Raw genomic sequence first — 13,688 nt, forward strand, 5'->3', positions numbered from 1 at the left:
ATAATAAATAAAAAATATTGCAGGAAATATGCAAAAGATAGAGTGCTTAATTAACGGTGGAATTGCATTTGAAAAGGCTCATGGTATGGAGTTATATGAGTATTTAGAAAAAGATTCAAGATCATTGAAGGTATTCCATGATGCACAAGAGCATCACTCTTCCATCAACCAGAAATTTATTTTGGAAAAATATAAAGGCTTTGAAGGAATATCATCACTTGTAGACGTTGGTGGAGCAACTGGACTTACTCTTCTATGATTATCAAAAAGTATTCTTCAATCAAAGACATTAATTAACTATGATCTCCCTCAAGTTATCAAAGTTGCACCATCTTTTCCCGGTAATAACTACACATTTTATTTAGTAGGGAGTTTAGGATACTATATATAATATTTTGATTAGTACATTGGATCAATTTTGAATCACGAATTAGTTGAAAAATAACACTTTTTTTTTCAAATGTTCTTCTCATTTACTTTTTTTCAGATCTTAATGCAAACTTTAAAATCAAATAATTTTTATTGTGAGTTTTTAAAAATTCTAAAAATTTGATATTTAGAAAATATATATTAAGACGAATCTAATAAGATTACATATGAATATGTATTTTTTTTTATAAATCAATGAGAAATCGTCGTCAAAATTTAACAATAAAATTCGTAAATTTTATTTGAGAAAAACATATAAAAAACAGATAGAGTATTATTAGCTACTTTATGACATTGTTGAATACGTAGAAAAAAAAATGTTTTTTTTGAATAATTACAAATTAATTGAGCACTTAGTTTACGTTGGTGTAAAACCGGTTTTATGCTTAATTGCTCTAAAGACCATGACCAAATGCTGGTATAATGATGATCATGAAGAAAAGTAAGCCTGCCTACCATGTTCCATACGTTAAATGTGAGGAAAAGATGTGTCTTATATCGTTAACAAGTTTTAATAAGTTCTTATTATTTATATATAATTAAAGATATTAAAAATTAAAATATCTCGTTAAATATAAAAAAATAAAATTAAATAGTAGGTCGAAGTAATATTTAAGTGAATTGAGCTTTTATTTAATTAAGTTAAGCTATAAATGAAAAAAAAAACTAGAAATAGTGAAATGTGAAAAAAATTGATACGCTAAAGTGAATAAATCGAATCAAATTAAACTAGACTAAGACTAAATTAAATTAAATAAACTAAATTAACTAAATTGTTTAGTAGTTGGGAAAAATAACATTAATCAACTGCAATACAAAAAGAAAAATTAAACTACTGAGAATTATAGGTTGAATTTGTGGTTAAACACTTTCGTTTTAATCCATGTTATACGAGTTTGATTCTCACTATCAATGGGTTGGCTAAATAAATATTTAAGGGGTAAAAAAGTTCAACTGATGGAACAAAGGTAATTAGAAATACAATGAAATAATTGAAATAATTGTGAAAGAGGTAAATTGAGAATAACCTAAAAAAGATGAATAAAAAATAATTTGTGGTTACTAATTGCGAACAATATCGCCCATAATTACGCCAGCAGCTCCCTTCTTTCCCATTTTCCCCAATTTCAAAACCCTAGCTTAAACAACTCGACATTCCCCTTACAAAACCACTATTAGAGTAGCTTCAATCCATCAATTCTTACATTCCTCTTTCAATTTGGCACTTCAAATTTAGTCTGGAATACTCTAGCTTGCACAAAGGTAAACTTTTATGCATTTTTTTGAGTATATATATATATATATATATATATATATATATATATATATATATATATATATATAAATATATATATATATATATATATATATATATATATATATATATATATATATATATATATATATCGTTTTTTAGGGTTTTGATGAAGTTTGGTTATTTTCTCAAATGTAGGTTACTAGTTCTAAAATTAACACTCTTCTTAATCATCCATAACCGTTCAAGGTAATGTTTAATTGTTTTCATAGCTTTATATTGTTTTTTGAAGTATTGTTGTTGATGAGAATATTGAATTATATATTATTAGATGTACATCTTATATTATTAGAAATTTTGATGTTGTTATTAGAAATATCATTTATGAACTTATTAATTGATTTATTATATGAATTTTATGTACATTATATATTATTAGAAATTTTGATGTTGTTATTAATTGATTTATTAGTTGAATTTTATGTGCATTATATATGTATGAACTTAGTTACATTATGGACTTTATTAATTTATAGACCAAAAAGATTATAATCAAAAAGATTATAATTCCACCGCCTTGCGATACTAAACCCGAGTTGCACCTGATTTCGCGCAAGAATTAGGGTACGGCGAACTGGACGGAGATCAACGGGCACCACATCGCTCGTTGGGATCATAGACTTAAGCTGCTAGCCCAAGGTGCGCCGATCGATGTTGTTGGCGCACCTACTACACCTGACTAGATGCCGTGGTTCCTCTCCATCCCTTGCCAATGGATGACACCACGTGGCATCATCGCAGCGTTACATTATGCTCCTACTGCGCCTACGATGACCCAATTTATAAGTCTTCATTTGCATTTAAATGATGAAGTTGCTGATTACATAATATAATATTACATTAACAAAATATTAATTGCAGACACAAGGTGCGGCAGCCGTGATACGACGGTATAGCCACGAGGAGTTGGTGAGGGAGATTGCGCAAGGCATGCTCGTCGGCACGCAGTTTCAGCACTTCATACCAGAAGTCGCTGCGGAGTCATCACCGGCTACCGCCGATGCGCGCGTCTCATCTCCTGCTTATGACTTTCATTTGGAGGAGATTGACCTTTCATACCCCGTTGGCGTTGCGAGGACCTCGCAGGCTGGGCCATCCCAGCCATCACAGTACCAATCCCCTCCTCTACCAGAGCGACACACGAACACCTCTTACTACCATAGGAGGTGTAGGAGACCAACTCAGTTGGATAGGGTAGATGAGGGTGATGAGCGTTAGCGTTAGGTTTTTGTGTATTTGGATGGCCTATGTATGTATATATATATATATATATATATATATATATATATATATATATATATATATATATATATATATATATATATATATATATATATATATATATATATATATATATATATATATATATATATATATATATATATATATATATATATATATATGTTTATTTAGTTGTATATTTGAAACATTTGTATATATTTAGTTGTATATATATGTTTATTTAGTTTATCATAATCTCCAAACTTTGACTTACGAATGCTCGGACTTTTGGCGATAAATCATCCCTCCTGAAACATATATTGACTTGTAATAACTTATGATGATGTCTCTATTGCAAAATATATCAAATAAAAACAATTCAATAATCAGGGAAAGTAGCTGGTCACAAAAAGTCAAAGTAGCTGTTCGCAGTTAGTAAAAGTCAACACCTGTTCACAGTTAACTGCGAATAGCTCCTTTTCTTTTTTCACCTGTTCGCAGTTACTAACTGCGAACAGCCCCAAACCACAGGTTTGAAAATTACACGCTTATTTTTGGAAATAAGTTGAAACTTATCTTATTTCGTGCATTTTTTTGATAATTTATCTTATTGATTTCAATTTTTCCTTTAAATGTAGGCCTCCTTTGTACAAAAAGCCCATCTTCTTGGATTTTCAATTGCGGGCCAACATGATTTATGATCCTTTTGATATTATTTCTCCCACTTTTACAAGTCGAACTCATATTCAAACGGCCAAACATAACATTTTGTTAATTTTTCTATAATAATACCAACTATTGATGAAGCATGAATAATACCAACTTAAATGGGTATTTTTCTAGAAAATCTCTAACATGTTATAAATCAAACTATAGGTGATTATAAGACAAAAAAAATTGGTAAATTAGTTAATAAACTAAAGTTGATATTATTCTAGGAAAAAACCTTCCTAAGTTGGTATTATTTATGGTTAATCTATAGTTGGTATTATTGTAGGAAAATTAACAAAAGATTGTATTATTCAAGGTAATTTTTCCTTAAATTTAAATATAAATATGTATTGTTACTTATATAGTAATATACATACATGTGTCGTTATTATTTGATTCCGACCCGTTCATAACTTAAACCCCTTTTTTATAATTTAGCAAGATTGGTTAAAAATATATTACAATTTATAAATCTGTTATAACAAAATTTTTTGAATGCCGTGCATAGCATAGGTAAATACCTAGTATAATTAAAAAATAGGCATGATCATGACATAAGACCCCATGTGAAGGGTCTGTTTTCTAGATTACTAACAATAGAAGTACGTAAACATAAATGAATTAAATAAACAAATGAATTTAATAGTGTTAAACAGAAATTAACGTAAATTGTAAGGTTGAAAATTTATTTGTTGGAAAAAAATTTGACATATGTATAAAGATAACAAGTTTTATATGAGATCGTTTTATCTTGAGACGGGTTCATATAATCAATCAATTTAATTTTTAGAAGTAATCACTTTAGAATAGTAAGTAATCACTTTATGTTATAAATAATCATTTAAAAACTATAAAAAGTGATATGTTTAAATTTGTATGTGATCACTTTAATGCTATTATTAGTTACTTGAAGTGTATGATTGTAATCAATCACTTAATTAAGGCTATATAAGTTATCACTTTAAAATTATAAAAAGTAATTATTTTTAATTTACACCGTTAGTGATCACTTTAACATTATAATTAATTACTTTAAAATTATAAGTTAACCCTTTGAACTGTTTGGTATAAATATTTTCAGAATCGGTAATGACATGAGTTAATGCATCTCATTACTTATTGTTTGATATAAAACAATTTTAAGTCATTCCATTTCTTTGGGCTAATCATTACCATGTTTTGCTTCCTCTTATTTTTTATTAGGAGTTACAAGAAAAAGGAAAATCACTTAATTGGTATTTTCCTTACCATATTAATGACATATAATCAATAAATTTAACAGTTATTAATACTATTTTTTTTACTTAACCCTTTTTAATTTCTTTTTATTCTTCATTGTAAACACCCCTGAGACTGTGTGTCTAGTCCAATAAAAATATATTGACGGTGAATATACAAGAATTCCATGAATTGGGCAAACATGCAAGCTGGTTTTAAATAAAGCTTTTCATTTTGTGTTTTATGCTTATGATCTTTGGGTCATAGAATTGCTTGAAAATTTGACATGTTTATCCGGATCAAAGATTTTAGATTCCTTATTTTTATTTTTGTGATGTCTTTAAAATGAGGTCCTTTATTTAGATAAAAAAATTTTAACTTCAAGAAAAATAATTCAAGAAAAAATGTATTGTAACATTATATTCTAAATTACTTCAAATATAAAAACATTTATAAATAAATCACTTAAAAAATGTTGCTCGAAATTGGGTCTGAATAACACCATTTAATATTTGAGGCCCCTTATATCTAAAGGCCCTAGGCGATTGGCTACCCGACTTGTGATCAAAATCGACAAAAATAACCAGATTTTTAATGTGATCCTACCAAAATATACATGGAGAGTGAGTATTAAGGAACCAACTAAATTAAAAGTTTAAACTGATAGTATATTGTAAAAATTCATGCATGTAAAGTTTCATTTGATCAATTCGATCAAACTAATTAATAACAATCTTCATGCAACACAAAATAACACATACACAATCGATATAACATAAAATGAATAAAGTGCATAACATAATGTTACATCTTTGCATTTTTAAAATTTTGTTTCTGAAAACAATAATGAAAAAACATTTTGAACCCTATTAGTTTTTCTTTTTTTTTTTTAAGCAACAATGCTTATCAAGTCACAAATAAAGAGCAACAAAATAGAATTAGCAAATTAAACTCGATGATTAAGTGAGAATAGTTGTCAACTATGCTCAATGACGTTGCTTAATTATAATGCTCGCGATTTAATGATATCAAAGCTCATTTCACTTGGATCTGTTGCTTGTAATTCAACTTGAATCCCATCAAGTTCTCTCTTGAACCTATCCTTTGAGCTTGCATACACCATCTTCATTCTTACCCTTGATGTGTCTGGAGACCTATTTTTAATGTAAATGTTATTCATTTTTGAATAAATAAACAATAACATTTTATTATTACAATGTCATTAAACAATTCATGTGTCAAGGAATCATCTCAGCCTGAAGCTGAAGCTAATGGTTGTGGCTCTAGAATATGGTATATATACTCTAACATAGTTTCTCCTCAAATCTGACGAGAAATAATCCACTTTTAATGAGGAAAGGGTGTGATGCAAACTAAGACATCTTATTACGTTGGTTTCAAATACCTTTCAAGACATCAATTCAACCTAAAATTTAAGTTGATGGTTGTAACTCCAAAATATATAATATACTCTAACATCTTCCTAGGCAGGATTTTAAGAGGTCTAGCTAATAGAAACAATATTTTTGTATAGAAACAAGTTGATAGATTATATAGCATATATTAAGGCTCCTACCATAAGATTAATTTTTAGGATAAAATGGAATTTTGAGATGATATTAGATACTTAAGTTATGAGTTTAAGTCTCATTTATTTTTCCTTTTAAGTAAATTTATTAGCATGAACTTTGAAAGAGATTTGAACTCATAGCATATTTTCGGACTTCAATTACAATCTTAAGAACTTTGGTTGAGATAATATTTTGACAAAGAAGTGAAACAATCTCAAGCAACACTCTTGGTAGTTGGTATGGTAATATGATAGCGTACATAATATATCCTAAAGTCTCAACCGCGTGATGTATAGAGTGTATACTTTATCAAAACAATAATAGTTCTAGACTATTAGCTTTAGGGTGTTAGTCTAGATAGTTCTAGGATATCATAGAATTTTTTTTACTTACTTCTTGATACATTACTCTCTAGATTTTTCTAGATTACATTATTTAACAAATATATCCTAAAGTCTCAACCGCGTGATGTATAGAGTGTATACTTTATCAAAACAATACATGTGTTTTGCTTTTTGAAGCCCTAGTGGGGACGTATTTAAGAAATTAATACTATAGTATGGACCGAACATTTCCCTCCACATAGGTGTTGGTAAAGTCGACATCTACTCTGTGTTCATATAAATAGTGTTTTTAATCAAATCAGTCAAGCAGGCCTATGCCGAGCATTAGATACATAAATTTATAATCAACGTACGTAAATAAAAATTAAAAAGAGCGAGAATGAATCGAGCAGTGAAAAGATACGTACCAGGCAATGAAGAAGATCTTACTCTTCTGGCAGTTCTCATCGGTGGTGAAATCGAAGTCGAAAACGGCATAACGACATTCATCAGCAGGCAAAGAGTTGGTAAAATCATCGTAGGTCTCATCTGGCATCCCAAACTTATCAACCACCACTTGTTGGCCTTCAATCTTAAAGGTAATAAATCGGTATGATCTTTTTGCTTTTAGCTCTTGAAACTTTAGCTTACACTCATCATCCACAGCCATTCCTGACGCAGCGTTCGCCTATTGTTTTTTTTATTATCATATATGTAACACAACATATATAATTAGCATTCTAAGTTTATATATGGTTAGAATATATAATATATTTTCGAGCCTCAACTATAATTAGCTTAAACTTTTGATTAAGTTTCTTTACATGGTATTAGAGTCAACGTCATAAGAAGTCACGAATTCAAATCTCAACTACCCCTAACTCATTTAATGTGGAATATTTAACGTTAGGTTTGAGAAATGCTTGTGTTGCATCCACCCTTCTAGACCAAGGGCTCTCGTGTGAAGAGGCGTGTTAGAGTATATAGCATATCCTGGGACCTCAACCATCAATTTAAGCTTTTGGTTGAGTTGGTCTGTGACATATACTATATATATATGATTAAATGACATTATACAAAATGTATTACTTCTTTCGTTATGAAATACTTGTTACATTACAACTATTGAGACTATTCATCATTCGAGCTTATTTTATTTATTGCGGCTAAATGTGTAAGAAAACATATAGTCAAATGAAATTTTTTTTGAGTTTAATTGCATACTTTTATAAAATTAACTTTTTAGAATTTTTAGTATAAACAATATATATAATCAAATAAAAAATTAAATTACGTAAAATGTCAAATATAACAAGTATAATGAAAGGAAAAAACTACTATGTATAAAAGTCTAATAAGTATGCTTTATTACATTGCATATGAAAAGTTTCATTTTAAGGGATCGCTTGGATTGAGAGCAAATATTTAAGGGGTTAAATAAAAGTCAAATTAGGAAAACAATGTTAGTTAGATAGATGATAAAAGGAATTTGGTAGTTAGAAAGGTGAAAGAATTAAATAAAAGGTAATGAAAAATGGAGAAAATACCAACTAGTTCCCTTACTTTGGGGTATAAATTTACCCTATGGGAGGGTAGAGGAATTCTTTACCACAAATGAGGAAAATCCTATTCATCTTTTTTAATTCACTCTCTATCTACCTCTATCACAATTATTTCAATAATTAATTATATTTGCAACTCTAATTATATTTGTTACATTAATTTGATTTTTTTTATCCCCTTAAATATTTATCTTGGGTTGAACTTAAAAATGCTTAATTACATTTTTACAAATGACAATTGATAGATGCTCTTACAAAAACACTCCTACTCCGTAACTATTTGTTTTCTATTTAGTAATACAGTTTTCAAATTGATCGCTAACTTGTTCTTCTTGATATTAATTGTATATTTAGCTTCTATTGTGTATCATTTTTGTTTATACATATGACATATTAGAGATTAAGAGTACATAACATATAACATATTATAAAGTGTTAATTATCAGCTTAAAATTTTAATTGAGTTAATTCTTTGACACAGTATGAGAGGTCAACATAACAAGAATTCATAATTTAATCTCATCCACCCTAATTATTTTAAGTGTAATATTTTGCACATACATGAAGAGGACATAATCACATTAGAGTATATAAAATACTTTAAAGCGTTTAACAAAATTTTTTTTAAAGTAATAATATTTACTTCTTTAAATTTACATATTAGAATGGAACTAGAAATAGTTTCCTTTTATAATTGATTTGGTCAAATACCATAAGAAAGGTTCTCATAGCATTTAATGTTTTAAAATTATGGTCACAACTAAGAGCTAAAAGACAAAATCAAAAAAAACTATATAAATTAATCAAATTGTTTGATAAATGTTGATTTCTTAAAAAGTTAACATGTATGCATACAACTTTTGATCAACTCTTCGATAATACGTATTTCCTTTGATTATACTTGCTATTTTAGAAGGTGAGAAGTATGACATAAATTCACATCCTAAAGTTTCAATGCTATATACACATTATATGATTCAATATGAATGATAATAGATTTTTAATTAAATAACTTGAATCATGACTTAAATAGATCTAAGTCTAGATTATCTCTGAAAATTTTGAGTTTCAAACGTGTTTATTTTTTTATATTGATGCTAATTTCAAATATAAATTATACCTCCTCGGTTCTGATATATTTGCTATATCATGATTGTTGACAATATTCATCATTTAAGCTTATTTTATATAAGAACACTAATGCATAAGAAAAAAATATAATCAAGTATGTAGGATTTTGTTCGAATTGTCCAATCGCATATTTTCATAATACTAAATTTTTATCATTTATTGTTATATATATATGCATAATCCAATATATAAATAATCAAAATATTGTATTAGGTTGCATAAAAAGTTAAATATAGCAAGTATAATGAAAAGGATGCAATAATAGCTTTATTGATTACCATTTATGACATATTAAAAAATGAGAGAAAATATATATTTCACATATTCTTTCATAAACATATATATTGATCAAGCAAAGCAACAACTAAAATATAAACTATAAGATCATAAGGTTATTTGCATGAATATAAGAAATAAGAAAACATACCATTTTGTAGCAAATTTGTTGCGTTTGCCAAACAATTGATAGAAAGAGGAGAAGATTAGTTTTGAGAAATGATGAAGAATAAAGAGAGAGAATGAGATAGGAAGATAGAGAAAGAGATCCTTGAATAAAGGCTAACAATGAATGGGTGAGTTTTTAGAGACAGCAGAAAGTTGCGGACAATGACAAGAATCAAAATTATATTTATATTATTTAAAATAAGAAAATAAATAATTTGATAAATGATAAATAATTAAATAAATGGAATTAAATTGAAGATATTTGAGTATGCAAAAATAATTAGAAGATTGATCATGTCTACGACGAATGTTCTTGTTTACACGTCTGTGGTAACAAAGCACGTTCTACCACCTTCTCTTGATTAAATTTTTTTAATATTTTTCCTTTTGACTGTGAAAAAATTATTTGCACTTTTTTCCTTTGGGTATTTTGCAAAATTGACTTATAAATGATGATTTTAATGATAGTCTCTACAAAAAATACTCCCTTTATTCCCCAAATTTTTATATGTGAAAAAAAATTAATAGATAACATAAATGAGTGGTTAAGATAAAAATAATAATAAGTTTTTAAATGAAATTAAAAGAAAGAGAATGAAATCATAAATAAAAAAAGATACAAAATTATTAAATTAATAAGACAGACTAAAATAAATTGTAATGCAAATTGAAATGGAAAAAGATACAAAAATAATACACTAATGTAATAATAATTTTCTTATCATCTAGCTAGCCATTTCTTTTCTTTTTTATAAATATTGGGGGTGTTTAGTAAAAGTGATAATTGGACAAGTTTCAGTTGATCGTGTGATTTAGCTTGTTGAGAAGACAAACAAACTAAAATAGTATTTGGTAAAATAGCTTATTCAAAAAGCTTATTGAGAATAATAAGCTAATTTTCAACTTGTTGGAAAACCCAGCGTATTTAGCTTGAATCAATTAATTCCCATACTTTTTGACAACAATACCCCCATTTCTAATATCTCCAATCTTACTTATCATGTTAATTCTACCACGCCCTTACAAGCACATCATACCACCACAACTTCACCCGTGGCAACTACAACACCCATGGCAACTATCCCTAAACATTTAAATTATTTTTTATACATTTATTTGAATACTAATAGTTCACTAATAGTTTGTTAATAAAAGTATACATATTATAATAAATTTATTATGTCCTTATCGATATTTTTACACTAATCAGCTTTTAACGATCAGTTATATTTTACCACACACTTTTTAACAATCAACTATTAAAAATAGTTGGTCCAATTAGTTAATAAAATCAACTAATCAAATTAGTTGTTCTAAACTATCAACTATTTGACAAACACCGTCAATTGCTCTTATCAGCCATCTCGTGTTCTTATTAGATTCAAACCCAAAGTGGAAAACCGAACACTAGAAAAACGAACACACATGTAGTCTTACTCTTCATATCAGAGTAAATATTTCATTTACTTTTGAACAATTTATTAGAAAATATAAGTTAATGAATAAACATCAAAGTTGAAAAATCTTGTAAGGCTCAAAAAAATATAAAACATAAATAGTTTTCTAACACTTTGAAATTTGTCGGTTGAACTTTCCCTTTCAATTACGATGGATGGGAATTTATAGGCATATATACATGTGTTCGAATTTCAAAAATAATATCTTGAATCTGGTTAATTTCGATTCTTGTATATATATGTTGATAATTAGATTTTTTGACAATTTAGTTTGATTTTTATATGCAAATTATTTCAAGATCGACCAAATTATACTCCTTTTTTAGTTAATCGGATTAATTTCAATAACTCTGAATAAAATAACTCTCGTAGAGCAAATTTATTTGAAGTAGAGTGTGATCATCACCTCTTATAATGGAATTAACAATACTTCTTTTGTTCGGGCAATACTTAGCTCAATGAGAGTGTAAGTGGGCTGAAACTAGGGGTTGGAGTAGCCTTTTTCAAACTTAACTGTCTTTGAAAAAAGCGGGCCTTGAACCTTGATACGACCCTAATTGCTTTAAAGGGTTTAGGCATGTTCCTCCGAGTTGAATTATACATTTTTAAGTACAAAGAATGGAAGGGCTCGAAAAGAAAATAAGAATTGAAATCATGATCGTACTTAAAAAGAGCAATATATACATCAACTGAGATAAAACTTAATAATTCGAATTTGATTAAGATGTTTTTGATTCTGACATAGATTAGGGTTTAATTTATCACATCACTTTAACTTTAATGTCTACTATTTCCTTATAATTAATTCAATTGTGTTTGATTTTATTATGTCCATAAAGATCGGCCCTTAAGCACATTTTGGGAGAGAGGAAGTAATCATATAAAATCGATTACTTTTATGAGAGATCATCTCTCATTAAGATGCTTTCAATACAAAAAGTTTATATACTCATAATTGGTATTAATTGGGTTATTTAACTCTTGTATGGGGTGCTTTTTACAATAATACTGTCTTATACAATAATTTGTAGTATAAAATATGTCCGTAAAGATCCAAGACATCTCAAGTTGGGTCATTCAGTGTACCATTTTCCAAACCCAATAAGAGTATATATATTTGGGGGTGGTATGGTCTACTTAGATGGGCTAAGAGCTTAAGAGAGGCAAAACAAGACAAGGATGGGAAGATAATGAACTTCATAAAACATAGCGCATGGTCCAAAATAAATTCAAGGTGTCTGGCCCATTTTTCCACGGAAAGGTTTCCGTTAGGACTAAACATGGGCACTAAGCATGGCAAGGGTTAGGTCGGCACATGGACAAGACGAATATGGTTCTATGACCTGTCATTATAAATGGCCCACGGTGAAATGATCTAAAACATAGGGCATGCATCCCTAAATAAATTGAAGTTCTCTAGCCCATTTAAAGGCATGACACTTTACTACACATGATCCACACTAATGCGACCCTATAATGTAACACAATATGAATACTAAGTTTAGTTACATTTGTAAATTTATGGTATGAATATCTCTCTTTTTTTTTAACATCATTCACATAACTAAAATATTTATTTCATTTATCCAACATACCAATTATCTCCTTAAATTTGTAAATTTTTACTACAATTAAATTCAACTCAAAATTATTTGACAATAGTTACGTTAACCCGCGCCCCCAAGTGTCCAAATTAGATTACCTAGTTGACCATATCAATTTTATGTGGCTTCTTTCAATTTTGACCACGTTTCATATTTGACACTTGTTGGTTGACTTTTGACTTTTACTTTTGGTCAAAAGCCTATTCACTCATTTGGTAAATGACTTTCCAACTAAAAAACTTAGATTTAAACAAAATCAAAAAAACTGATACACTTCAATTTCTTTTGGATTTTTAACTCATTTTTTCTTAAATAACTAGCTAAAGGCCGACAACTTATTTTCATTCAACATCTTCATTAATTGTACTTAATTCATACAATTAGCTTAATAGCTAACAAAAATATTCAATTACACAATCATTAGTCAAACAGGTTAACTAAACCTGCTAATAAGCAACTACAAACATCCCTAATAATTTACACTTCTTATTTACATGAAACTCAACCTATCAATCAACAACTATAAAACATCCTAAATAATTCACGTTTCTTAATTACATGAAAATGCAACTAACGAATTCAAACAACCTTCAATCAAAAACAAACACCGGTAAGGTTGTCACCAATAACTAATTATACAATCCGTACTATGCAATGATAATTTACAACCATTAGTATAAAAAAGTAGTTATGGTAATATGG

The 13,688-nt window shown here is 28.2% G+C and overlaps 1 protein-coding gene across 1 annotated transcript; it reads right to left on the minus strand.

Annotated features, from left to right (window-relative positions):
- Positions 1-5,651: 5,651 nt before the first annotated feature.
- LOC130806163 (actin-depolymerizing factor 7) lies at positions 5,652-10,057 on the minus strand. The gene is made up of 3 exons (XM_057671117.1): positions 9,909-10,057; positions 7,217-7,476; positions 5,652-6,048 (listed from the first exon to the last, which is right to left on the minus strand). Exons 1-3 carry the CDS (start codon positions 9,909-9,911, stop codon positions 5,898-5,900), a joined length of 414 nt encoding a protein of 137 aa, XP_057527100.1. The 5' UTR covers positions 9,912-10,057; the 3' UTR covers positions 5,652-5,897.
- Positions 10,058-13,688: the final 3,631 nt, after the last annotated feature.

The sequence above is a fragment of the Amaranthus tricolor genome, chromosome 2, assembly GCF_026212465.1.
Source record: "Amaranthus tricolor cultivar Red isolate AtriRed21 chromosome 2, ASM2621246v1, whole genome shotgun sequence".
NCBI classification, from domain to species: domain Eukaryota; kingdom Viridiplantae; phylum Streptophyta; class Magnoliopsida; order Caryophyllales; family Amaranthaceae; genus Amaranthus; species Amaranthus tricolor.